The sequence below is a fragment of the Schistocerca americana genome, chromosome 3 (assembly GCF_021461395.2).
Source record: "Schistocerca americana isolate TAMUIC-IGC-003095 chromosome 3, iqSchAmer2.1, whole genome shotgun sequence".
In the NCBI taxonomy this organism is placed as follows: Eukaryota; Metazoa; Arthropoda; class Insecta; order Orthoptera; family Acrididae; genus Schistocerca; species Schistocerca americana.
Window position 1 is genome coordinate 113255933 of NC_060121.1, and position 24964 is coordinate 113280896.

General features: G+C 45.0%; 1 protein-coding gene across 1 annotated transcript in view; it reads left to right on the forward strand.

Moving 5' to 3' along the window:
• The first annotated feature begins 2921 nt into the window (after nucleotides 1–2921).
• Nucleotides 2922–24964, forward strand: part of LOC124606768 (inositol hexakisphosphate kinase 1-like) — a 74257-nt gene continuing 52214 nt past the window's right edge. Inside the window, exons 1-4 of the mRNA XM_047138822.1 lie at nucleotides 2922–3227; nucleotides 3321–3574; nucleotides 3811–4010; nucleotides 4336–4511. Coding sequence (XP_046994778.1) covers nucleotides 3195–3227; nucleotides 3321–3574; nucleotides 3811–4010; nucleotides 4336–4511 — 663 coding nt within the window. The 5' untranslated portion in view covers nucleotides 2922–3194. The remainder of the gene's footprint in view (nucleotides 3228–3320; nucleotides 3575–3810; nucleotides 4011–4335; nucleotides 4512–24964) is intronic.

Sequence of the window (24964 nt, forward strand, 5' to 3'; positions counted from 1 at the left end):
GATGACCAATTAAAATATACACCTATAACCCGAAGGGCTCCTCAACATAGAGTAAGAGAGGGTGCAAATACAAGCATATGCATGCACATGACCCCACATGTGCGTACCTTTAGGTTGATCACACAGAACATTAGTTTCAGGTCAAAACCAATAACTCGCCCTGGGAAGGGCCATAAGGTCTACCACAAACAGAAATTACAAGCAGTGGTATCAAATACTCAATGATAAGAAAGAATGATTTCAAGTAATAGATTAACATTGCAAAATACTGGCTTGGTGCTTATAGATCGATACACACAGCCCCAAAACAGGTCATTGAAAGGTATAAAGGAACAAGATTCTTGTCCATATCACACCCAGGCAGAATCAACCATCTTTGAGTAGAATACTTATTGAACAGTATTCATACACAACCTCAAATAAATGCCAAGGAGGCCAATAGCTTCGGGACTCCAGGTAGGCACAGGGTAGTACTGCCCAACTGCTCGTAGCTGCTAACAAGTTGTACTCTACAACTCAGCGTATTTAGCACACCACAGTTAACTGATGCACTTCACAGCCAGGTTGCACACAACGATAGCCGCTCCTTCCCCGCTAACCTCACCAGTAACAACGGTCAACACTGCAGGAAAACGTGGGCCTCCATGGCCCAACGGTCAATGGTTTCAACTCGCTGCATTCGCCAGGACGCCGTGTACTTAGGTACACCCGTCCAGCTCCGTGCCACAAAAATCCCTGCCTACCACACAGTCCCAGAAAGAACATAGAACCAAGAAAAGGTAATACGACGAGAGCCAGAATCGATGGAATGTGCGCACAAATGGCGCCAGTAGGATCACGCACTCACAGAAGCTGCCACTGCTCAAAATGCTTTACTCCATTTTCAAATGTTCCTTTACAAAAGGAAAATCCAAGAGTTACCCCAATTTAATCCTTCTACCACTGAAAAGGTGAGCGAATTAAGTGTTATTGTCAGTGGTGTAGAGAAATATCTTAAATCGTTAAAATCGAACAAAACTCCGGGGACCGATGAAACTCTATACTGAATTTGTGGCCGAGTTAGCCCCTTTTCTAACTATAATCTATCATAGATCTCTCAAACAAAGAACTGTGTCCAGTAGTTGGAAGGAAGCACAGCTCACAACTGTTAACAAGAAATTCGGTAGAAATGATCCACAAAACTACTGTGCAGTGTCCTTGACATCGATTTTCCGTAGAATCTTAGAACATTTTCTGAGCTCAAGCATAATGAGATCTCGAACAGAATGATTCACTCCATGGAAACCAGCATGGATTTCGAAAAAAATCGATCACACGAAACCCAACTCGCACTTTCCTCGCGTGACATACTGAAAACTTTGGATCAAAAATCATTTGATTCAGTACAAAATGTACGTTTCTTGTCAAAAGTATCAAATGAAATTTGTGTCTGGATTGAGGATCTTTCTCTTAGATGGAGAGTTGTCAACAGGTGCAGAATTAGCTTCAGGTGTGCTCCAAGGAAGTGTTAGTGTTGTATTTTAATGCCCTTGCAGACAATATTAATAGCAACCTCAGGTTTTTTGCAGATGATACAGATTTCTGTAATGAATTATAGTCCGAAAGGAACTGCATAAATATTCGGTTAGATCTTGACAAGGTTTCAAAATCGTGCAAAGATTGGCAGCTTGCTTTAAATACTCATAAATGTAAAATTTTGCACTTCACAAAACGAAAAAAAACTTAATATCCTATGACTATAATATCGATGAGTCACAGTTGGAACCGGCCAGTTCATACCGTTACCTGGGTGTTTTGTAGAGATATGAAATGGAATGACCAGACAGGCTCAGTTATGGGTAAAGCAGGTGATATACTTCTGTTTATTTGCAAAACATTGGGGAAGCGCAATCAGTAACTAGTACTCGCAGGGGATATTGAAAGTACATAGAGAAACGCAGCACGAATGGTCACAGGCATGTTTGACCTGTTAGACAGTGTCACAGAGAGCCGAAGAAATTGAACTGGCAGACATTTGAACACTTTGTAAACTACCCCAAGAGAGTGTACTTACAAAATTTCAAGAAACGGCTTTAAATAATGACTCTGTAAATATACTACAATCCTCTATGTATCGCTCACGAAGAGTTCGAGAAGACAAAATTAGATTACGTGCAGCAAACACAGAGGCATTATGCATTCTTCACGCGCCCCATTAATTGAATGGAAAGGGAAGAAAGCCTGATAATCAATAAAATAGTCGTACCCTCTGCCATGCACTTCACGGTGGTTCGCAGAGTTCAAATGTAGATGCGGATGTAGACAACGAGCAGCAACCGATTGATACAACATATCGTGAGGGATCATGGAATCGTCTATTTGGTAACAGAGCGAAATGGCTGTGTGTGTGAGTGTGTGTTTCTGGGGGGTGGGGGTAAAAATTGTAGCGGGAGAGTAAGAAATGAATACAGTAAGCAGATTCAAACAGATATAGATTGCAGTTCTTATTCGGATGTGATGAGGCTTTCAAGGGTTAGAGAAGCTTCAAGTGCTGCCTCAAGCCAGTCTTCGAACTGAAGACCACTATAACAATCACTTCAGCACTGCGGAGTTTACATATGTGAGACACCTATAGAAATCTGTATCTGATTACCTCGTTGTCGACGAGATGTTAAGTCGTACTCTTCCTTTTTCTAATTAAACTATCGTTTTAGATATCAGATAAACACAACTTCAAGTGAACATAAAGAAATTAAACTTATGGTGAGGTAAAAGGGATATTTAATGAGTAATTAAGAAATACATCATTTTTCTCATTTCCATAAATTAAAACTGGGAGAAAAATCGCAGAGATTTTTGAAAGCAAATATGTTGTTTGAGTTCGTAGTGCATCCAGAGTGTGTAGTAATTGAAGTTTGTCAGATATATCGCTGTGGTGGAAGTTGTCTGCTGTGTTTTATAACGTCGTGTAAACACTTTAAATTCGGCCCGAAACGGTGTTGTTATAAAAATAATAGTCTTAAAGGAAACAGAGACAGAAGTCTCGACATTGCGCGCGTAGTTTTCTGAGATCCAGGGTGTAGGTACGTAAATTATTGATTTTTTAGTGTCTGATATTTCTCCGAAATTCGTCTGCTACGAACGTCAGGTCCACCCATTCAAAGGAAAATAAATACTTTAGCAGGCATAGAAACACATGCCTCAACAAATAGCTGATGGATGAAGCTGGAAGTAAGTTGGCTATTAAAGTAAGTGCACTATTTTTCAATGGAAGCTATTTTGTGACTACTTGACAGTACCGTTAATTAGAAGGGCGGTAATGTATTTTTATTGTTTCCCAGTTAGAGCCATTTATTCATCAGGTAGGAGGACATTCATCTATGCTCTGCTTAGACGAGTATACGGTTTGCAAGCCTTTAGTGAAAAGAGAGCTAGAGTTTTACGAAACGCTTCCAGATGCCATTCGAAAATTCACTCCAAAATTTTACGGAACGCTACAAGTGAAAGCTGTACCCGAAGAAGATGGATACATATCGCTCATTGCCATTCCTACGGACTCCTATTCTCCGAAGCAAAATCAACGCAGCACAAAAAGGTAAATCTGTCGGGGAGTACTTTTTTGAGCAGATTTTGCGCGCTTTTGTAGCAGACACTTACCAAGAATGTTTCCTGACAGAAATTCAAATGAGAATTATATGATGGCTGAAGGAGATTGCTGCCCATTTAGAGACCTGTGAGGCAACATTCATAGTAAGCGTTTGGATGTCTCGTACTGTTCAATACTCAACTTCAGTAGAGAAGATTGGTAACACGAACTCGTCTTGTTTTTAGAAAAATCCGTATTCGTCGAACAGGTAGTATTGAAACAGAAGGCGACAACAATGAATTATTTGAAGAAGATTCCATAAGAAATGAAAATCAAATGGATATCCCAAAATCTGGAGTGCCTGTCAATCCGTGGGTACTTCAGTGTTATGAACGTCAGTTACAGAAGATGATTTCTACTGTTAAAGTTGGTGAACAGGAACCAAGTATCCTTTTCAAAAAGAGGGGCACCGTTTGTGCAGTGTATTTATGAGTCAGGCCAAGTCCTGATAATGTAGAGATTTCTCATCGCCATAAATATGTGTCCATTGTTCAAACTATTTAGGCTATAAGTATTTTAGGTAGGCCTATGTAAAGGGACAGCTGTTTACAGCAATTATTTTATTTTTTTGAAAGTAAAAGTTTCTTTGTGAATGTTACTGATAAGTGAGTTGTGGAAGAGGAGACAATATGCAAGCATGAAATAATTAAATAGTACTAAAATTGTCAATGTACTGAGTGGAAGAAAATATCTACTTAACAAATAATCAGATTTTATTTTACTTGAAAATTTGGCATCTAGGTTTACCTATCCTTGTATTCTTGATCTGAAAATGGGCACACGCCAATATGGAGATACTGCAAGTTTGCCAAAGAAACAAAGTAAAATGTTCAAAGTTGTTAGCACAACATCTGGAAAACTTGGTGTTCGTATCGGAGGAATGCAAGTCAGTATAGTTTCTTATTAGTTGTTTCTTCTTCTTCTTCTTCTTCTTATTATTATTATTTTGTCACTTTGTCTCTGTGTACCATGACTTATTCTACATTACATGGTATTTTGGTATTTATTTAGCTTATTTATTTTTTTATTTATACATCCAAGGACCATCTCATAGTGGTGTAGGAATTGTCATGGCTGTACAGTGAAAGTATATAGCTCAAACTATACCCATATGGAAAATAAAAGTACGGAACACACGGAGTGGATGGAATGAATGAAGGGAGATGTTTAAATTCCCTGGGAAACTTTGTGATAAATTACACAATGTTTGGTGCACTCCACACGTTCGTCCTTATTTTCTGTTACTTGATAGTATACAGTCATTCACAACGGCCTTGTTTTACTTGCTTCTTTGAAAGGGCTTCATCATACTCTTACTCAACTTCTCCAGCTGAGTGCATTGGACAGCCCCAGCGATGATAAGACAGATACTGTACAATGAAATTACTGCCCCCCCCTGCTGAGTTTTGACTACTAAAGTAATGCTGCCCAGCATGGTGTGATGAACTGCATAACGTCCCACATCTCTCCTCTCACCCTTCAACTCCATGCTGCTAGCATCTTATCAAACAATGGAATTGCTGGGTAGGAATATCAACAATGTAGGAAAAGATAGATTGCTACTTACCGTAAAGAAGACACGTCAAGTTGCAGACGAGCACGAGTGTCTTTTAATTGGCCTGTCTGCAACTTGACGTGTCTTCTTTATGGTAAGTAGCAATCTATCTTTTCCTACATCGTTGCTTTTCCTACTAACATCTTACAATTGCATCAGTTGGGACTGTTCTTTCAACAAATTCTTACATACAACAGCTCTCAGTCTAGCCCATCTAGGCGTCACCCTTGTTCCTATCTCTTATCCAATTCTTACCCTTCCTCTCCCCCCCCCCCCCCCCCCCCACACACACACACACACAAAAACAAAAAACAAACAAAAAAAATCTCCCACCATCCATACTGCAATAGCTCTATACTACTTCCTCTTACAGTAATTGTATTTCAGACTGGCTTCGCATGTTTCGCTTTTCCTTACATTATCCTTTTCAGTCCACAATTTCTTCCCTGTGTTTTTGCATTTATACCAGTTACTGCTCTTGCATATATATTTCAGAATTGTCAGTGTTCATTATGTAGCTATCCACCTCCTCCCCTGTTTCCTCCTGTTGGTGTTCACAGAGTCATGCCAGTGTCTTCGAATGGAAAGGCCTGATATGATGCAATAAAATACAGTCCCAATGCATTCCCTTCCCTGGCCCCGCCGTAGGAGGAACATAGGGCTACTACTCGCCCCAGTACCTAGTCTTACCACGACCAACAGGGATGCCTTTTTGACCAAAGAGCCTTTATTTTTTTGTCAAACACATTGAAGACAAATACAGGGAAGTTGCAGGGATCTCTAAGATAAGAGTGTTTCCCTCCAGATTAAAATGTCATCTCCTTCCCAGTCATGGGTACTGCTATCTTGTGAAAAGTTGGGTGACATTCCTGTGGCTGTCACTCTCCACAAGAGTCTCAAATTGGTCCAGGGCGTCATTTGTCAATGTGATCGTCTTTTGAAATCTGAAAATGAGCTGTGAGCGACAGGATGTGCATTTCATCTGTCATGTCCATAGGGAACGAAGGGAAAACTGAATTGCTACTGGACATTCATTTTGGCTTTTGAGGGTGATACATTGCCTGAGAAGGTCAAGGTGATGGTTTATGGGTGTGACGTAAAACTCTATGTTCCTTGTCCTATGGGGTGCTTAAAGTGTATGTAGTACCCTCTTGTTGTTGTCCTGCTATCCCTGTCTGCAAAGATTGTGGACATTTCTTGCACCTGTACCCCCACCTATGTAAACTGCGGCAACCTCCATTCTTACTGATCACCAGATTGTTCCATTTTTAAGTGTGAGAAGAAAATCCAGGAGTATGAGGCCCTGGGAAAGCTCATATATCAAGAGGCCAGGAAAAAGTATGAGCATCTTTACTCCATAGAAATCGCACAATCTTATGCTACAGCTGCAATCTCTGTCAATGATGCCTTCCTCTGTTGAGCCCCCTACAGTGGCCCCCAGAGCTGCCCACTGACACCTGCCCCCCCTAGGCAGTTAGGGGTCCTTGTGGTGCTTCCGCCACACCTGCTTTGGGACATTGGCTCCCCCTCTGCCGGGCACACCAGTCCCCATCCCCGAGCTGGAGGCCCGTCATCTTCCTCTGCCTTCTCTAGCTAGGAGGAGGTCCTTTGGAACATGGTTCCTGCTGGTCCACAACCATATGGCAGCTGGTGGCTGAAGGAACCACAGGCTACTGGCTGTCAGACTTCTTTCTTCCTCTGTCCCTGAAACCAATTCAGGGAGAAGAACAAGGACAAAAAGAAGTCCTCTAAGACGAAGAAAACTCTGATGTCCCCCACACCACTCCTGCACATGAGGTGGAGATCTCGGTTACCCTTGAGGCACCAGATCTCCCCAGGCAATGTACCGCAGAATGTATATCGGTGGATCCCCTTACATCTCGGCAGCACATGTCCCTAGGTGATAACCACCCCTCCCTCCCCCCTCCCTCCCCCCCCTCCTGTCATGTCGATTCATGCCCCCACAGTATTCAGAGAGTCTGATCCTCCAGTGGAATTACAGTGGGTTTTTCCACTGTGTGGCTGAGCTGCAGCAGCCTTTAAACACTTACCCTGCATTCTGTATTGCCATCCAGGAAACGTGATTTCCAGCAACTTGGACCCCTGTCTTTGTGGCTACTGAGGTTATTTTAAGAATCGCACCAGCTATGAATGGGTATTGGTTGGAGTTTGTACATATGTGCTTGACTCTGTATATAGTGACCTTGTACCTCTTGATACACTGTTGGAGGCAGTAGCTGTTCAGGTAAGAGCACCTCAAGATTTTACCATTTGTAATGTTTATCTCCCTCTTGATGATGTCATGTCCCAGCTCCCCCCACCTTTCCTAGTCTCGGGTGCCTTAAATGCCCATAACCCTTTAGGGGATGGAACAGTGATCACTGGCAGTGGTAAAGACATTGAAACTTTACTGGCACACCTCCTGCAGGCTCGGGGTTAGAATAGGCCGGAGGGTATTCCTGCCTGTCATAAGAGGTGACTAAAAGGAGTCTCGCACCTTTCAGCCTTTATGTGATGGTCCCCTGTAGGGTTTGACCTCCAATTATCAAAATTTTCCTGAAGAGCAAGCCAACTGGGGAAGGGCTAGGTGCCTAGTGTCAATCATGCATTGAGATTTTTAGCCCACTTTCTCATTGTGGCATTGCAGTCCCGCTCATCCTCCATCACGCCTTCCTGGGTGTGTTTTCCTCCACCCACTATGGAGTGTCGTTTTCAGCACCATAGCCAGTCCGTTGTGGTGGGGCTGCCATGTAGCCTGTTGGTTGCAGCCCCCTGGTCACACATGGATTGCTCTGCTCATGCCTGTGCCGTTAACTCCTCATGTATCCCAAGGACTAGATGCCTGTTACCCAGGGGCATCGGGACTCCTGGCAGTGGCCATCCTGTCAGGTGGCTTTTGTTGCGGCTGGATGGTGCCCGAGGGGAGGGCCCCTGGTCGGAGTGGGTGGCATCAGGGCGGATGACACACACCACGTCATCACTTGATGGTGATCAAACACCAGCAGTCTCTAAGTGTTCCAAGTCTCAGTACAATGCAAGGAAGTATGATCCTAAATGTTCGCCTCCCTTGCCACATCATGGGAGGAACGCGAGGCTAAGGATGACAACGAACCTTATTCGCCTAGGTAACTCATATGTATGAGAGCTGATGGTGACTCCTTTGTCTCGATGAAGCCTCAGTTTTTTGTAGTGCATTTAGAGGACAAGTTTGGGGAGGTGGAGGGCTTGTCCAAAATGCGGTCAGGGTCAGTCTTGATAAAAACGGCATCCTCTGCCCAGTCACAGGCATTACTCGCTTGTGACAAGCTGGGGGATGTTTCCATTACTATCATACCTTATAAGAGCTTAAATATGTTCCAGGATATTATATTCCTCAGAGACCTTCTTTTGCAGTCTGACGACAAGCTGCCCGCCAACTTAGAGTGACAAGAAGGTCAAAGTGGTGGTCTACCACATTGATGTCAAGCTATATATCCCTCCCCCAATGTGGTGCTTTAAGTGCTGGAAGTTCGGCCACATGTCTTCCCACTGTACTTCCAGCATCACTTGTCGAGATTTTGGCATCCATCCCATCCCAATACTCCATGTGCCCCACCTCCCATCTCTCTCAACTGTGGAGAGCATCATTCCCCTTCCTCACCAGACTGCAGGATTTTACAGTGAGAAAGGAAAATCATGGAGTACAAGACCCTGGGCAGACTGACGTACACTGAGGCTAAGAGAAAATTTGAACGCCTGCATCCTGTGCGTATGACATCGTCTTACGCAGCTGCTGCGTACCCCTGCCCTCCACGGCTATAAGGGATATTACAGGAACCATAGCAACTGTAATCGAGTGTCAGGTGGAGTTTGCGTTTAGGACATAAACTCGGTCTGCAGTGAACATGTGCCCCGTCAAACACCTCTTGAAGCTGTGGCTGTGAGGATAAGGACAACGCAGGAAATAACTGTCTGCAATGTATATTTTCCTCCAGATGGTGCAGTACCCCTGAGTGTATTAGCTGCACTGATTGATCAACTCCCTAAACCTTTTTTACTTCTGGGAGATTTTAATGCCCATAACCCCTTGTGGGGTGGTACCACGCTTACTGGCCGAGGCAGGGATGTTGAAACTTTACTGTTGCAATTCGACCTCTGCCTCTTAAATACTGGGGTCACCTCACATTTCAGTGTGGCTCATGGTAGTTACTCGGCCATTGATTTATAAATTTGCAGCCCAGGACATCTCCCATCGGAGAGCACATAATGACCTGTGTGGTAGTGACCACTTCCCCGTCTTCCTATCACTGCGCACAGACACCTGCCCATATGGGCTTTGAACAAGGCAGACTGGGGAACTTTCACCTCTGCTGTCATCGCTGAATCTCCCCCACATGGTAACATCGATGGTGCCCGAGGCATAAGGCAATCCCTTGGTGGTCACTGGAAGTCGCTGAAGCAATTAAGGAGTGTTGGAGAGCTCTACAGCAGCATATGTGGCACCCTTCCCTGAAGCTCCTCATAGCCTTTAAACAGCTCTGTACCTTATCAAACAATGGAAGAAAGAGTGTTGGGAGGGATATGTCTGCACCATTGGGTGCTACATGGCAACTTCCCATATATGGGCAAAGGTACCAGGCCCCAACAGCTGTCCCTGGTGTTACCATAAATAGTGAGTTATGTACCGATGCAAATGCGATTGTCGAGCATTTTGCTCGAGTCTCTGCATCAGAGAATTACCCCCATCCTTTTGCACACTCAAATGGCGGCTGGAAGACAACGTCCTCTCATTCACTACACACTGCAGTGAATACTGTAATGCCCCATTTACAGATGGGAGCTCCTCAGTGCCCTTGCACATTGCCCTGACATAGCTCCTGGGCCTGATCACATCCAAAGCCAGATGATTAAACATCTCTCATCTGACTACAAGTGACATCTTCTCGTCATCTTCAACCAGATCTGGTGCAATGGCGTCTTTCCATCGCAATGGCGGGAGAGCACCATCATTCCAGTGCTCAAATCTGGTAAAAACCCGCTTGATCTGGATATCTATCAGCCTCACTAGGGTTCTTTGTAAGCTGCTGGAACGTATGGTGTGTCTGCGGTTGGGTTGGGTCCTGGATTCACATGGGCTACTGACTCTGTCAGGGCAGCTTCCGCCAGGGTTGCTCTACCACTGATAATCTTGTGTCCCTCGAGTCTGCCATCCAAACAGCCTTATCCAGACACCAACACCTGGTTGCTGTCTTTTTTGACTTACGTAAAGCATATGACATGACTTGGCGACATCATATCCTTGCCACGTTCTATGAGTGGGATCCTGATTTTTATCCAAAAATTCCTGTTGCTCCATACCTTCCATGTCCAAGTTGGTGACTTCCATAGTTCTATCCATATCCCGGAGAATGGAGTCCCGCAGGGCTCTGTATTGAGTGTGTCTGTATTTTTAGTGGACATTAACACTCTAGCAGAAGCTGCTGGGTCCTCCCTCTCGCCTCCTCTGTATGCAGACAACTTCTGTATTTCGTACTGCTGCTCCAGTACTGTTGCTGCTGAGCGGCGCCTCCAGGGAGCCATCCACAAGGCGCAGTCATGGGCTCTAGCCCACGGCTTTCAGTTTTCAGCTGCAAAGTCATGTGTCATGCACTTCTGTCGGTGTCTTACTGTTCATCCAGAACTCGCACTTTACCTTAATGACGGTTCACTCACTTTAGTGAAGACATAACAGTTCCTAGGACTGGTTTTAGACACTAGATTGACTTGGGTCCCTCATCTTTGTCAGCTTAAGCAGATGTGCTGGCAGCACCTTGATGCCCTCGATTGCCTGAGCAACACCAGTTGGGGTGCAGATTGCTCTATGCTGCTGCAGTTCTACAGAACACTTGTCCAATCCCGAACTGACTATGGGGGCGTGGTTCATGGGTCAGCAGAGCCTTCAGCATTGCATCTACTCGACCCTGTGCACCACTGTGGGGTGCGACTAACAAAGGAGCTTTTAGGAGTAGTCCGGTGACCAGCGTACTGGTGAAGGCTGGTGGCCCAACATTGCAGATCAGACGTGTGCAACTGATCACCAGATACTCAGCACACATTCGTAGTTCCCCTGAGCATCCAAATTACCATCTCCTTTTCCCGCCCAGGCAGTCCATCTTCCGCATCTGAGGCCTAGGTCGGGGCTAACGATTGCAGTTTGCGTGCAGTCCCTTCTCTCCTAACTGGAGTCCTTCACGTGACCACCTCTACTTGCGGTCCATTCATGTACGCCTCCATGGTGTACGCCTCATCTGCAGCTTCGTTTGGACCTGTCACTTGGCCCTAATGACTCCATTCACCCTGCAGCTCTCTGCTGTCACTTCATCTCGATTCTTGACGTCTCTCTGAAGTGTTTTACACCAATGGCTCTACGGCTGATGGTCGCGTTGGCTATGCCTATGTGCATGGCGGCCATATTGAACAGCATTGCTTACCCAATAGGTGCAGTGTCTTCACTGCAGAGCTGGTGGCCATTTCTCATGCACTTCAGTATCTTTGTTCATGCCCTGAGGAGTCTTTTCTTGTATGTACCGACTCCTTGAGCAGCCTGAAAACTATTGACCAGTGCTACTGTAATCATCTTTTGGCAGTGTCCATCCAGGAGTCCATCTATGCCCTGGAACGATCCAGTCATTCAGTGGTGTTCGTCTGGACCCCAGTGACGTTGGAATACCAGGATATGAACTTGCTGACAGGCTGGCCAAACAGGCTACACGCAAACCACTTCTGGAGATTGGCATCCCCGCAACTGACCTGCGTTCATTATTATGCCACAAAATTTTTTTCAGTTTTTGGAGACGGAATGGCAAAATCTCAGTATGCACAACAAACTGCAAGCCATTTAGTGGACCATGAATTGCGTGGAAATCCTCGATGAGGGCATCTCGCAGGGACTCTGTGGTTCTCTGCAGGCTCCGTATTGGCCATGCATGGGTGACCCACGGCACCTCCAGCGCCGTGAAGACCCACCTCAGTGTCAGTGCAGTGCACAGTTGACAGTGGCTCACATTCTTCTGCTATGTCCTTCTTTGGCTGCCCTGTGACTTCATCTTCAGTTGCCGGACTTGTTATGATTGATTTTAGCAGACAACACCTCATTGGCTGATTTGGTTTTACGTTTCATCCATGAGGGTGGGTTTTATCATTTGATCTGAGTTTTAGCACCTGTCCTTTGTCCCTCTGTGTCTTCCACCCTAGTGCTTTCAGGGTGAAGTTTTTAATGTGTTGCAGGGTGACTGGCTTTTCCTTTTTATTTTCGTGGTCAGCCAGCCACTGTAATCTGATTTCTTGCTTTACTCTCTTCTAACTGTTTCTTGCATCTCTCTGTTGTTCTCTTGTCCTCTTTTGTTCCTTTTAGTGTTCATTGCCTTTCCTTCATTCTTGTTGTCTTTCCTTTCTTTCCATTTTGTGTTATACATCTCTTCTATTTTATTCTCACACTTGTGACATTGTTTTATTAAGGAAAAACGACTGATGACCTCGTAGTTTGATCCCATTCCCCCTCTTTTAAACCAACCAACCCACCCTTGCACATTGTCTCGACACAGCTTCTGGGCCAGATCGGATCCACAGTCAGATGATTAAACACCTCTCGTCTGACTACAAGCGACATCTCATTATCTTCAACTGGATGTGGTGCGATGGTGTCTTATGAAAAGCGTATGACATGACCTGGCGACATCATATCCTTACCACATTATACGAGTGGGGTCTCAGAGGCCCCCTCCCAATTTTTATCCAAAAATTCCTGTCGCTTTGTAGTTTCAATGTCCAATTTGGTGCCTCCCACAGTTGGACCCCCCCCCCCCCCCCCCCCCATAGGAGAATGGGGTCACAGTCCCGCAGGGCTCTGTATTGAGTGTGTCTGTATTTGTAGTGGCCATTAATGGTCTAGCAGCAGCTGTAGGATCATTCGTCTCACCTTCTCTGTATGCAGACGACTTCTATATTTCGTATTGCTCCACCAGCACTGGTGTTGCTGAGCGGCGCCAACAGGGAGCCATCCACAAGGTGCAGTCATGGGCTCTAGCCCACAGTTTCCTGTTCTGGCTGCAAAGTCATGTGTCATGCACTTCTGTCAGTTACGTACCATTCATGCAGAACCAGATCCACTCACTGTAATGGAGACATATCGATTCTTAGGACTGGTTTTAGACACCTGTTTGTGGACTAGGTCAGGGGGATAGTGCCTGTCTGTGAAGGCCACGGTGAGGCCCTCAGCATGCTGGGCGAGGAATTTCTTGTCACTGCAGATAGGCCATCCCTGGGTGGCCATGCTGTGTGGGAGGGATTTCTTGGTATGGAGAGGATGACAGCTGTCAAAACACAAGTACTGTTGGTGGGTTTAAGGATACAGATTACTTATAAATGGTGGAAGAATTGAATTTTTATGACTTTATTAAATTCTATAGTCTTTCTTGATTACTTTGGTATGTACTTTATGAAAAATGACCTATATATACCAAATTTTAAAGTTATGGTCATGTATGCCACCATGGCCCCTTTATTTCTGTTAGAGAAACCAGAATTATTTTGAAAAGAACCGTGAACTTCCTGTTCCCAGCAATTAAATGTGTGATACATTGTATGTGTTGGTAACAGTGCAGGTTTCTAGTGTCTGTAAATGATTATCTTTGCTAGTGTTTACTTTTGTTTCGCTGAAGCAGTGTGTTCACATGTTACTGTATGTTTGTTGCCTAAGTGCTACATATATTTGTGGAAGTACATATCCTTTAGTGTGCAATAAATACGAACTATGCCATGCATCAAGAAATTCAAAAAAGAAAATTCCATGGTAACCAATTTACAAACAAAGCAAGCCACACTTTTGAAAGTAACCTATGTATCAGTTCTTCAGGGAAGAAACTCCCACAGGCCACGCCTCCTGGTGATTCAAATTTTTTTACTGTGGATTTGCTGTTGTTGCTGTGGGCATCTTATCTTCTTTGATAAAGGAAGTGGCGAAATGTAAACAATGTGATGGTGTAGGCTGCCTGGAAATAACTGAACAGCAAAGTAGCAGGAACGGTTTAGCATCAAAATTAGTTGTTCTGTGTAGATCCTGCAATAAATCTACCTCAAAAATGTCTTCGAATATTGTGCATAATTCATATGATGTGAACCGAGCGAGGTGGCGCAGTGATTAGCACACTGGACTCGCATTTGGGAGGACGACGGTTCAATCCCGCGTCCGGCCATCCTGATTTAGTTTTTCCGTGATTTCCCTAAATCGCGCCAGGCAAATGGTTCCTTTGAAAGGGCACGGCAGACTTCCTTCCCCGTCCTTGCCTAATCCGATGAGACCGATGACCTCGCAGTTTGGTCTCTTCCCCCAAACAACCCAATCATATGATGTGAATTTGAAGTTAGTGTATGCAATGTGTGCAATAGAAAAGTGAAAAAGGCTGCTCATATGTTTTATGGTTTGATGGACCTTCCTCCTCCTCCTCCCAGTAGGTTCAGCAAGTAAATAAAATTACTTTTAGGTGCCTTGATGGTTGTGTCTAAAGCATTTATGAAATTGTAAATATTAGTGGAACCAAGGACATTGCGGTTGCACTTGATGGGACATGGCATCGTTCCTTGAATGGTGTTGTAAGTGCTACTTCTCTGGAAAATGGAAAAGTTGTTGGTGTTGAGTGCTTATCTAAGTACTGCCACACCTGCCATGGTAACACTGAAGGACATATTGAACATCAGTGTTGTAAGAATTATGATGGTTACAGTGGTGGTATGGAGTGTGATGGAACTCTAAAAGTATTTCAGAGGTCGGTGCCCGTTTATAATGTTAGATATATGAAGTACCTAGGTGATGGGTACTCTAAAGCTTTCAATGAAATTAGTGAGTTCAATGTTTATAGTGATATCTTGGTAACAAAACTGAAGTGTTGTGGACATGTGCAAAAGAGGATGGGTGCTAGATTGAGGAAGCTACGAAGAGAAATGAAAGTTGATATCTTATGGAAAATTTCTTTCTGGCCAAGGCAGATTGACAGGAACTTAAATAGACCTTCTTCAGAGTTATTATGGACTGACCATAAGATGAACTGCACTGCTGAATGATGTTACAGCAATGAGAAAAGCTGTATGGGCCACCTACTTTCATAAGTTGTCCACAGATGACCACCCTGCTCATGTACTTCACCCTAAAGGAGCAGATTCTTGGTGTGGTTACCAAAAAGCAAAAGAAAGTGGTCAAATATACCATCATAAGAATTCTCTTCCTGAGCCTGTTATGAATGAAATAAAACCAATTTTTAGAGACCTGAGTGAACCTGTTTTGCTTATTTAATGTCTTCATGGGGCATTCAGAATACAAATGGAAGTTTCAACCATGGCATATGGGAAAGATTACCCAAGAATGTTTTTGCAGGAATAAATACATAAAATGTTGGTGTACTAGACTCAGTGATATCTTTCAATGATGGAGTGATAGGAAGGTTTGAAGTTCTGAGACATTAAGGCATAAAATGTGGCTCTAATATGGAAGATCAGTTGCTTGTGTGTGACAGACAACGGGTGCATGAAGCTGAAAGATTTGCTCTTCAAGCTACCAAAGAAGCAAGAAGTGCTAAAAGTTATGCCAAGAAAAGCTTGAAAAGAAGATGAAGAAATGCTGCAGGATGAAGACTATGCTTCAGGAATGTTCTGAGGCGCAGTTTAATTGGACTCATATCTTCATTCACAACTTCCTGCAAGTTGTATTTTTCAGAATTCAGGTACAAATATTTCCTAAAGTTTATAAAGCATTGCTCTAATTTTTTTCTGAAACTTGCAATAGTCCATACTTACGTAGTAGACCTAAGCTTTATTGCAGAATCAACTAAATTATAGAAAAATAACACTTTTATTAGGTAAAAATTATAAAAATTATAATGTAAGATGCAATATTTTTTAATCCTTGTAATATACATAATAGGTAGAAATAAATAGGTATACTGCCTCAGCCATCATGTCATGCATATCTGGTAAAATTTTGGTCTCTTTCAATGTATAACATTGGATTAAATGGTACCTCAATTTGGGGAAGCATTTTGGAAAAAAAATTGCATCTATTTCTTTGTAACTTTTTTTAATAACCCTAAGAAGTTTAAAAAATATTCAAAATACTTCTAATTTGTTTAGAAAGTTTGCTGCATTACCTGGTATCAACAACAAATCTATAAAACGTATACATTATAAACAGTGCCTGAAAGAGATATGTGTTGAATTTTACATAATATTGAGCCAGAAAAGTACCCTGTATACTTAATGTGGACAGAGCTATGGATGGAACAATCAGAGAAGAGGTGGTCAATGTCCAGGAAGGTGGCACACTGGGTTCAGGAGGCCCAAGTGAAGCTGATGGGAGCGAAGGCATTTGGGTTGTGCAGGAATGAGGATAGGGTGTCTTGGCCCTGAGTCTAGATAATGAAGATATCATCAGTGAACTGAACCAGACTAGGGGGTTGGCATTTGGGGAGGCTAGGATGGTCTCCTCTAGATGACCCATAAACAGGTTGGTATAGAAGGGTGCCATGCAGGTGCCCACGGTTGTACTGCAGATTTGTTTGTATACCTTTCCTTTAAAGGAGAAAAAATTGTGAGTTAAGATAAAATTAGTAAGCTGTATGAGCAAGGAGGTGGTAGGTTTGGAGTCTGAAGCACATTGGGAAGCCCAGTGTTCAATAATGGCAAGACAATGGACATGAGGGATGTTAGTGTATAGGGAAGTGGCATCAACAGTGCTGAGAATTCGTTGGAGGGATGGGTGGCAAAGAAGTGTTCCCATTGCAGGAATTGGGAGAAAGAGAGTAGATCTGACAAGCTCAGCAAGGTTAAATTTGGGTGTAGGGCTAAAGATGAGGTCTTTGGATAGGAATGAAGCTTCTGTGGTGCTGAGGTTTTTAGTGGAAAGGTTAAGAACATTGTTACAGGAATGTTTCAATTCTGGATTTGGTGGAATGTCTGTAGGGAGTTTTGGGATATGCAGCAAATTGAAAAGATCAGCTAGACGGGGTTAGGTGCTATGAGTGGTTGATGAGGAGGAGCACTGTGAATGTTATAGGGGTTGAATAGTGTTGACCCAAGGCAGCAGTAGGATATCGGCAGGTTGGATAACATATGGAGGTAGTGTCTGGGATGCTTCTTCAAGTGATGAAAAATTAAGGATTTAAATTTCAGAGATGTGATGTATGTAGCAGTATCTTGTGGAGGTAAAGTGCGCGTCATTTATGTTGGCGGCCGAGTTTAGGTTCGTTCTGCGCATCTGACGTCAAAAAATACAGTCAGCCAATGAACAGAGAATGACATTGCCAGATCTCGACTGCAGAGCAGAGCAGGGACCAGTGTTTTCAGTTTTAGAAACTTTCAGTCATAAATAAAGTAATAGAACAAAAGCAATGTCTTGATAGCAGACTTTGTTTTATAGAAAGTTTGGAAAAACCATTCTTTATACCAATTGCTTCATTTTCTATTAATTAATTAAACCAAACAAGCAATAAGACTCCTAATTCAGGCGATAGCAAGGAAAGGTGTTTGTATCAATTTCACGAACCGCTTTTTCACAATAAAGAACAGCAGTAATTGTTTATTTCCTATTGTACTTCGACGAAGTGCGAGTAATTCATAGGCATACCAACAGTGTTTGTCAGAATTTTGCGTAACCTGTTAGAGTCCTTATGGAGAGACATAGCAGGACGAGCTGCGCTAGCGTAACGGTTAGGGCGTTGGATTAGTAAGTGGAAGGTAAAGAGTTCAAACCTTGTGCGATGCTAAATATTTTCTTTATTTAAAAAAAATATCTAAGTGTCTTACTTCACGAATTTTATTCGTTTGAATGCAATTTTTTGAAATTTCGAGTGCTTTGTCTCTTCATTAACCCTTTCGCTGCTGCAGTCACGTGCTCCCCACATTCCGCACTGTGCGCGATTTTGTCATCACTGCACTGCTCGCCTGTGCAGACACATGGTGTTCCCACTGCTTTGACACACTTATCATTCGATTTCACAAAAACTATTTGGCCCAAAAATTAGATTTTTACACATCTTCTTGACTGATACCTTCCCCCCATAAATGACTTAATTTTGTTTCGATGTTCAACCCAGTTATTGTGCAGCATTAAATGTAGAAAACCATTGCACGAAATTTTGAAGGGTTTGCAAAGGTAAAAGTCCATAGCGTATACTTTCCGTATGGTCGATTTTAGTTGCCACAATGTTGAGAATGAAATGTGGACAAGGTACCTAAATTTCATATAAAATTTACCGTATAACAATATCTCATTTAATGTAAGTACCACGTAGGTGTCGTATGTAATATTGAGAAATATTCCGTCTTTCGCGACTGTAATAAAAGTTTTATTTACACCGGGCGCGTTTGGCTTTATTTTAAAGCACTTTAATCAGTCAAAGGAAGTGGGGGGGAAGGTATCAGTCAAAAAGATGTGTAAAAATCTAATTTTTGGGCCAAATAGTTTTTGTGGAATCGAATGATAAGTGTGTCAAAGCAGTCAGAAACACCATGTGTCAGCACAGGCGAGCAGTGCAGTGACAAAATCGCACACAGTGCGGAATGCGGGGAGCACGTCTCTGTAGCAGCGAAAGGGTTAATGCGGCCGTGGTGGATTTACTTCATAAACTGCACGCTCCCCCCTAAACGTAAGCTTGCAAACTATACTATACTATGGCGCTGCTTCTCTTGGCGCGTGCGTCGTGGGCAACTGGCAACACAGCAATCTCCCGCATCTGGGCGGGCATGCGCGAGCCGCCAAGATAAAAGAATTCAACTATAGCAGAGGTGGTTCCAGAATACCTGTGCCACAGTGACGTGTTTTTGGAATACCAAGTTTGTGAGGCCCAAGAACCACATTGAGGCTGATTATTATGCCCCACTGAAAGAATTTCGGCCCTCATTGTATAACACCTCCAACCAATTACCTGTAATGTAGCCTCCCACGTCAAAGATACAAATACATCCTCCACTGATTGTTCACCTCACTGTTGATGCGACTTCTCTATACACCAACATCTCTCATGCCTATGGTGTTGCTGCTATTGAACATTACCTTTCCCAATGTCCTGCAGACTCCAAACCCACTACCTCATTCCACATGCACTTTACTAACTTTATCTTAACTAACAATTACTTTTTCCTTAAACTACAGGCATCCACATGGCGCCCTCCTATGTCAAATTGTTTATGGACCATCTAGAGGAGACCTTCTTACCTCTCACAATGCCAAACCCATAGTGTAGATCGGACTAGGTTCAGGTTCATTAATGATATCTTCATCACTGGACTTGGAGCCAAAGACACCCTATCCTCAGTCCTTCACAACCTCAACATCTTTTCTCCCATCTGCTTCACCTGCTCTCCTTAACCCAGCATGCCACCTTCCTGGATGTTGACTCCCTCTTCTCTGATAGTTCCATCCACACCTCTATCCACATTAAACCCACCAACCACCAACAGTACTTGGATTTTGACAGCTGTAATGCCTTCCACACCAAGAAAATGCCTCTCATATTGCCTGGCCATCTGGGGATGCCATATCTGCAGTGACAAGAACTCTGTAGTGCAGTATGCCGTGGGTCTCAGCAAGGCCTTCACAGTCAGGCACTATCCCCCAGCTCTAGTCTGCAAACAGATCTTCTGTGCCATAAAGAAGTACCCCTTCTGTCACCCAGTACCACCCAGGACTGGAAAAGCTGAACCACATTCTCCGCCAGGGCTTTTATCACAGATCATCATACCCTAAAATGAGGGACATCCTATCCAGGATCCTTCTCGCTCCTTCTAAAGTGGTTTTCTGTTGCCCACCCAACCTCCACAACACCCTAGTCCATCCTTGTCCCACAGCCAATCCCAACCACTTGTCACAAGGCTCATATTTTTGTGAAAGTACCAGGTGCAAGACCTGCCCAATCCACCCACCCAGCACTTTCTTTCCTCCCCCCCCCCCCCCCCCCTCAGGGGGTCCACAGCTCTTTTGTGGATATGTGCGTAGCGAGCACGGGACCCCGAGCTAATGTGGCCCTCCTTCCTTTCCGGGCCGCATATCTTCCTTTTCCGCATCCTTCCCTATCCCCCGTCTTCGGCCCCCCTCCCCTCACCAGTGGCTCTTTCCTTCCCTTTCTCCCCCTCTGGGAGTATGGTTTGTGCCTACGTCTGGAGACGGACGCTCATAAATGTAACACATTCTTCGCCTTCTGTGCTTGTATGTCTTCATCCTTCCTTTGTCCTGCTCTTTTCCTTACCTCTTCTCTTTACGCTTTTCTCCGCTGTGGCGTTTGAGACCTCTCCTCTTTCCTTTCCCTTTCTTTGTTTTTCCTTTTCTCTTTCTTCGTCCCTGTGCGTGTCTGAAGGCCGACCCACGCATTTTCGTGCGTAGCCGGTGACAGGGTAACGCGTAATTCCCCGCCCCGGGTAGACAGGTAGGACACGTACGTACCCCCTGGTAACGGCCAGGCCCAGGGAGAGGTGATTACCTGAGCTGATAACTTCCAAAAGTGCCGATTGGTCCCTCCGTCCGGTTGTCGGGAGGTGTGAACAATCACCTAAGGCGGGAGTGCCCTCAGAGAGGGCCCCCACAAGGGAGGAGCGCGCCATCGGAGACACCGGTAATCATGGGGGATTCTTCCGCAATGGTTTCCTCACCTTCCACTATGTCTGCTCACAAGCGTAAGTTCACTGAGTCTCAGCCACAGGCAGTTCTTCCATCGTTGCCACAGTTCCTTGTTGTTTCTCACTCTGATGAAGGTCACGACTTCTCCACAGTCAACCCTTTCATTATTCAGAAAGGTGTCGACGCATTTGCAGGTCCTGTAAAGTCTTGTTCCAGATTACCTTGTTGTTAGAAACAGTCAGTGCCCTCCAGGCACAAAAATTGCTGCGTACTTCGCTTCTCCACACCTTCCCTGTCCGGGTGGAACCGCACCGTACTTTAAATTCCTCGCGTGGAGTCGTTTATACACGCTCCCTCGATGGATTGTCTGACGAAGAAATTCAGCACTACCTGTCTGACCAGGGCGTAACAGCTGTTCATAGGGTTATGAAAAGGGTTGACACGAACATCATTCCAACCCGCACTGTCTTCTTGACATTTGACAAAGTTCAACTCCCATCGAAAATCAAAGCAGGCTATGAGATAAATTCTGTTCGTCCTTACGTCCCAAACCCTACGCGTTGCTATCTGTGTCAGTGGTTCAATCACACCAGCCAGTCCTGTTCCAATCCGGCCAAATGTGTTACGTGTGGCAAGGATGCCCATGAGGGTGCTTGTCCACCTCCATCCCCTCGCTGCATCAACTGTATGGGTGACCACGCTGCTTTCTCTCAAATTGCCCCATTTTTAAAGACGAAAAGCTCATCCAGGAAATCAGAGTGAAGGGAAAGGTGTCAACCTTTGCTGCTCGAAAATTATTCACCAGTCGACAGCCCACCGTGCCTCAGACAGGAAAATACAGCACTGTCCTTGCTTCTCCTTGGCCAACAAAGGAGGCGACCATGCAGACTTGCGACCTCACCTCTAGTGCCACGGTCGTCAGATCGGCCAGCGCAAAGATCGCCCTTTCAACCTCACCACTTTCGCCTGCCCACTCTCTGGCTCACCCTTCATCGGGTTCTGCTAAATCTCGAGCCCAAAAGTCAGACACAAAGACTTCGAAAAAAGAGCATACTCGTGAAGATTTTTTACGTACCCCAACTTCACAACCATCGGTTCGTCCTTCATCTAAACATCATATTTCCAAGAAGGCTAATAAGAAACCCAGTTCATCTCCTCCTCCACCAAGGCGTGTCTCATCTACAACCCCACCTGACGGAAATCGCCCTCGGCCGTCTTCTGTGTCGCCGAGGCGCACTGCTGGCGGCCGATCAACTGGCCGATCACTGGTGGCAGGAGCTGCTCCTAAACAACCTATGGATCAGGACCTTCTGCCTTCGGCTGAATGCCATTCCATGCTGTCGGTCACAAGCTTTGAGCAGTCGTTGAGTTGACGGCAACCTTGGTCACATTCCTCCATTTTCTGTTCACCCTATGTCCATTATCCACTGGAACATCCGCGGTATTCGAGCCAATCGGGATGAATTGTCGATCCTCTTACGATCCTACTCGTCGGTCATCTTCTGTCTTCAGGAAACAAAGCTGCGTCCCCATGACCGCTTTGTTCTCCCCCATTTTCAGTCCATCCGATTTGATCTCCCCTCTGTTGAAGGCACTCCAGCCCATGGAGGACTCATGATTCTTCTCCATGATACTCTCCATTATCACCCAATCCTCTTAAACACTTCCTTCCAAGTTGTTGCTGTTCGTCTTTCCCTCTCTGGATATACCTTTTCTATTTGTACTGTATACATTCCATCGTCCACACCCATGGCACAAGCTGATCTCCTTCATCTTCTTGGTCAGCTTCCACCCCCCTATTTGCTGGTTGGGGACTTCAATGCCCACCACCCGCTTTGGGGATCTCCACATCCTTGTCGACGTGGCTCACTATTGCTAGACGTCTTCCACCAAGCGGATCTAGTTTGCCTCAACACTGGGGTCCCTACATTTTTGTCTGCCTCCACAACAAATTTCTCTCATTTGGACCTTTCGGTCGGTACTGTTCCGCTAGCTCGGCGCTTTGAATGGTTCGCCCTTGATGATACACACTCGAGTGACCACTTTCCATGTGTCCTTAGACTGCAGCCTCAACTGCCATATATGTGCTCGCGACGCTGGAAGTTTGGCCAAGCCGATTGGACAGTTTTTTCATCCTTAGCGACATTCGATGACCGTTACTTTCCTAGCATCGACGATGAGGTCACACATATTACCAACGTTATTCTTACAGCTGCGGAACATTCAATACCATGCACCTCCGAATTGCCCCGGCGCCCCCCAGTTCCTTGGTGGAATGAGGCATGCCGTGACGCAATACGTGAGTGGCGATGTGCTCTTTGCGTTTTCCGCCACGATCCTACTTTGGCCAACTGTATCCGCTATAAGCAGTTCCATGCGCGATGCCGTCGCGTCATCTGCAATAGCAAGAAGGCAAGCTGGAAATTCTCTATTAGCTCATTTAACACCTTCACTCCCTCCTTGGAAGTTTGGAGTCGTATTCGACGGTTATCAGGCGCGCCTAGTTTCTCCCCGGTCTCTGGGCTCACTGTCACGCGTGATACGTTAGTGGACCCCGTCGCAATTTATAACTCCTTGGGTAAACACTTTGCCGAGATTTCGAGCTCTTCAAATTACTCGCCAGCGTTTCTCCCGAAGAAATGTGCAGCGGAAGTGCGACCTCTTGCTTTCTCCTCTCAAAATCGCGAAAGCTGCAATACTGTTTTCTCCATGCGGGAACTCCAACATGCACTCTATTCTTCTCGCTCCTCCGCCCCAGGACCGGATGGTATCCACGTCCAAATGTTGCTGCATTTATCAACCCATAGTCTGCATTACCTCCTTCACATGTATAATCGAATTTGGACAGACAGTACTTTTCCCAGACGATGGCGGGAAGCTATCATCATTCCTGTTCCGAAACCTGGAAAGGACAAACATCTCCCCTCTAGCTATCGCCCCTTTTCTCTCACGAGTAGTGTATGTAAGGTTTTAGAGCGTATGGTGAATTGCCGTTTAGCTTGGTGGCTGGAGTCCCGCAGTCTTTTAACACCTGCCCAATGCGGTTTCCGAAAGCATCGTTCTGCAGTTGACCATCTTGTTGCTCTCTCCACTTATATCATGAACAATTTTCTCCGGAAACGCCAAACAGTAGCAATATTTTTTGATCTGGAGAGAGCATACGATACCTGTTGGAGGACAGGCATCCTCCGCACACTGTTCTCTTGGGGCTTTTGAGGTTGGCTGCCCCTTTTTCTTCGCGAATTTATGGCAGAGCGCACGTTTAGAGTGCGGGTGAACACTACTCTCTCCCGTACTTTCTCCCAAGAAAACGGGGTACCCCAGGGCTCCGTGCTAAGTGTTGTACTGTTTGCTATTGCCGTAAATCCAATTATGGATTGTCTCCTTCCTGATGTCTCGGGCTCCCTCTTTGTGGACGATTTTGCGATCTACTACAGCTCTCAACGGACCAGCCTTCTTGAACGACGTCTTCAAGGATGTCTCGATCGCCTCTACTCTTGGAGCACCAAAACCGGCTTCCGTTTTTCTCCGAGTAAGACCGTTTGTGTTAATTTTTGGCGACGTAAGGAGTTTCTTCCACCCTCCTTACATCTAGGACCTGTCAACCTTCCGTTTTCAGACGTCGCTAAATTCTTGGGTCTTATGTTTGACAGAAAACTGTGCTGGTCCTCCCACGTTTCCTATCTTTCGGCTCGCTGTCTGCGATCGCTCAACTCCCTCTGTGTCCTGAATGGTAACTCCTGGGGAGCGGACTGAGTGGTCCTTCTCCGCATCTATCGCACCTTAGTGTGCTCGAAATTGGACTATGGAAGCATAGTTTACTCCTCTGCTCGGCCGTCTATTCTTCGTCGTCTCGACTCTATCCACCACCGTGGATTACGTTTAGTGTCTGGAGCTTTTTACACCAGCCCTGTGGAAAGCCTTTATGCTGATACTGCTGAACCTCCGCTGTCCAATCGGCGAGCAGTCCTTCTGAGTCGTTATGCTAGCCATCTGTCTTCCATGCCTGCTAATCCAGCCCATGACATTTTTTTCGACGCCTCCTTTGATGTAGGGTATGCAGGCCGCCCCTCCTCCCTACTACCACCGGGAGTCCGCTTTTGTCAACTGCTCCATTCTCTTTCCTTCCGCTTTCCTAAAACCTTCTTGACAACTTGGGGTACAC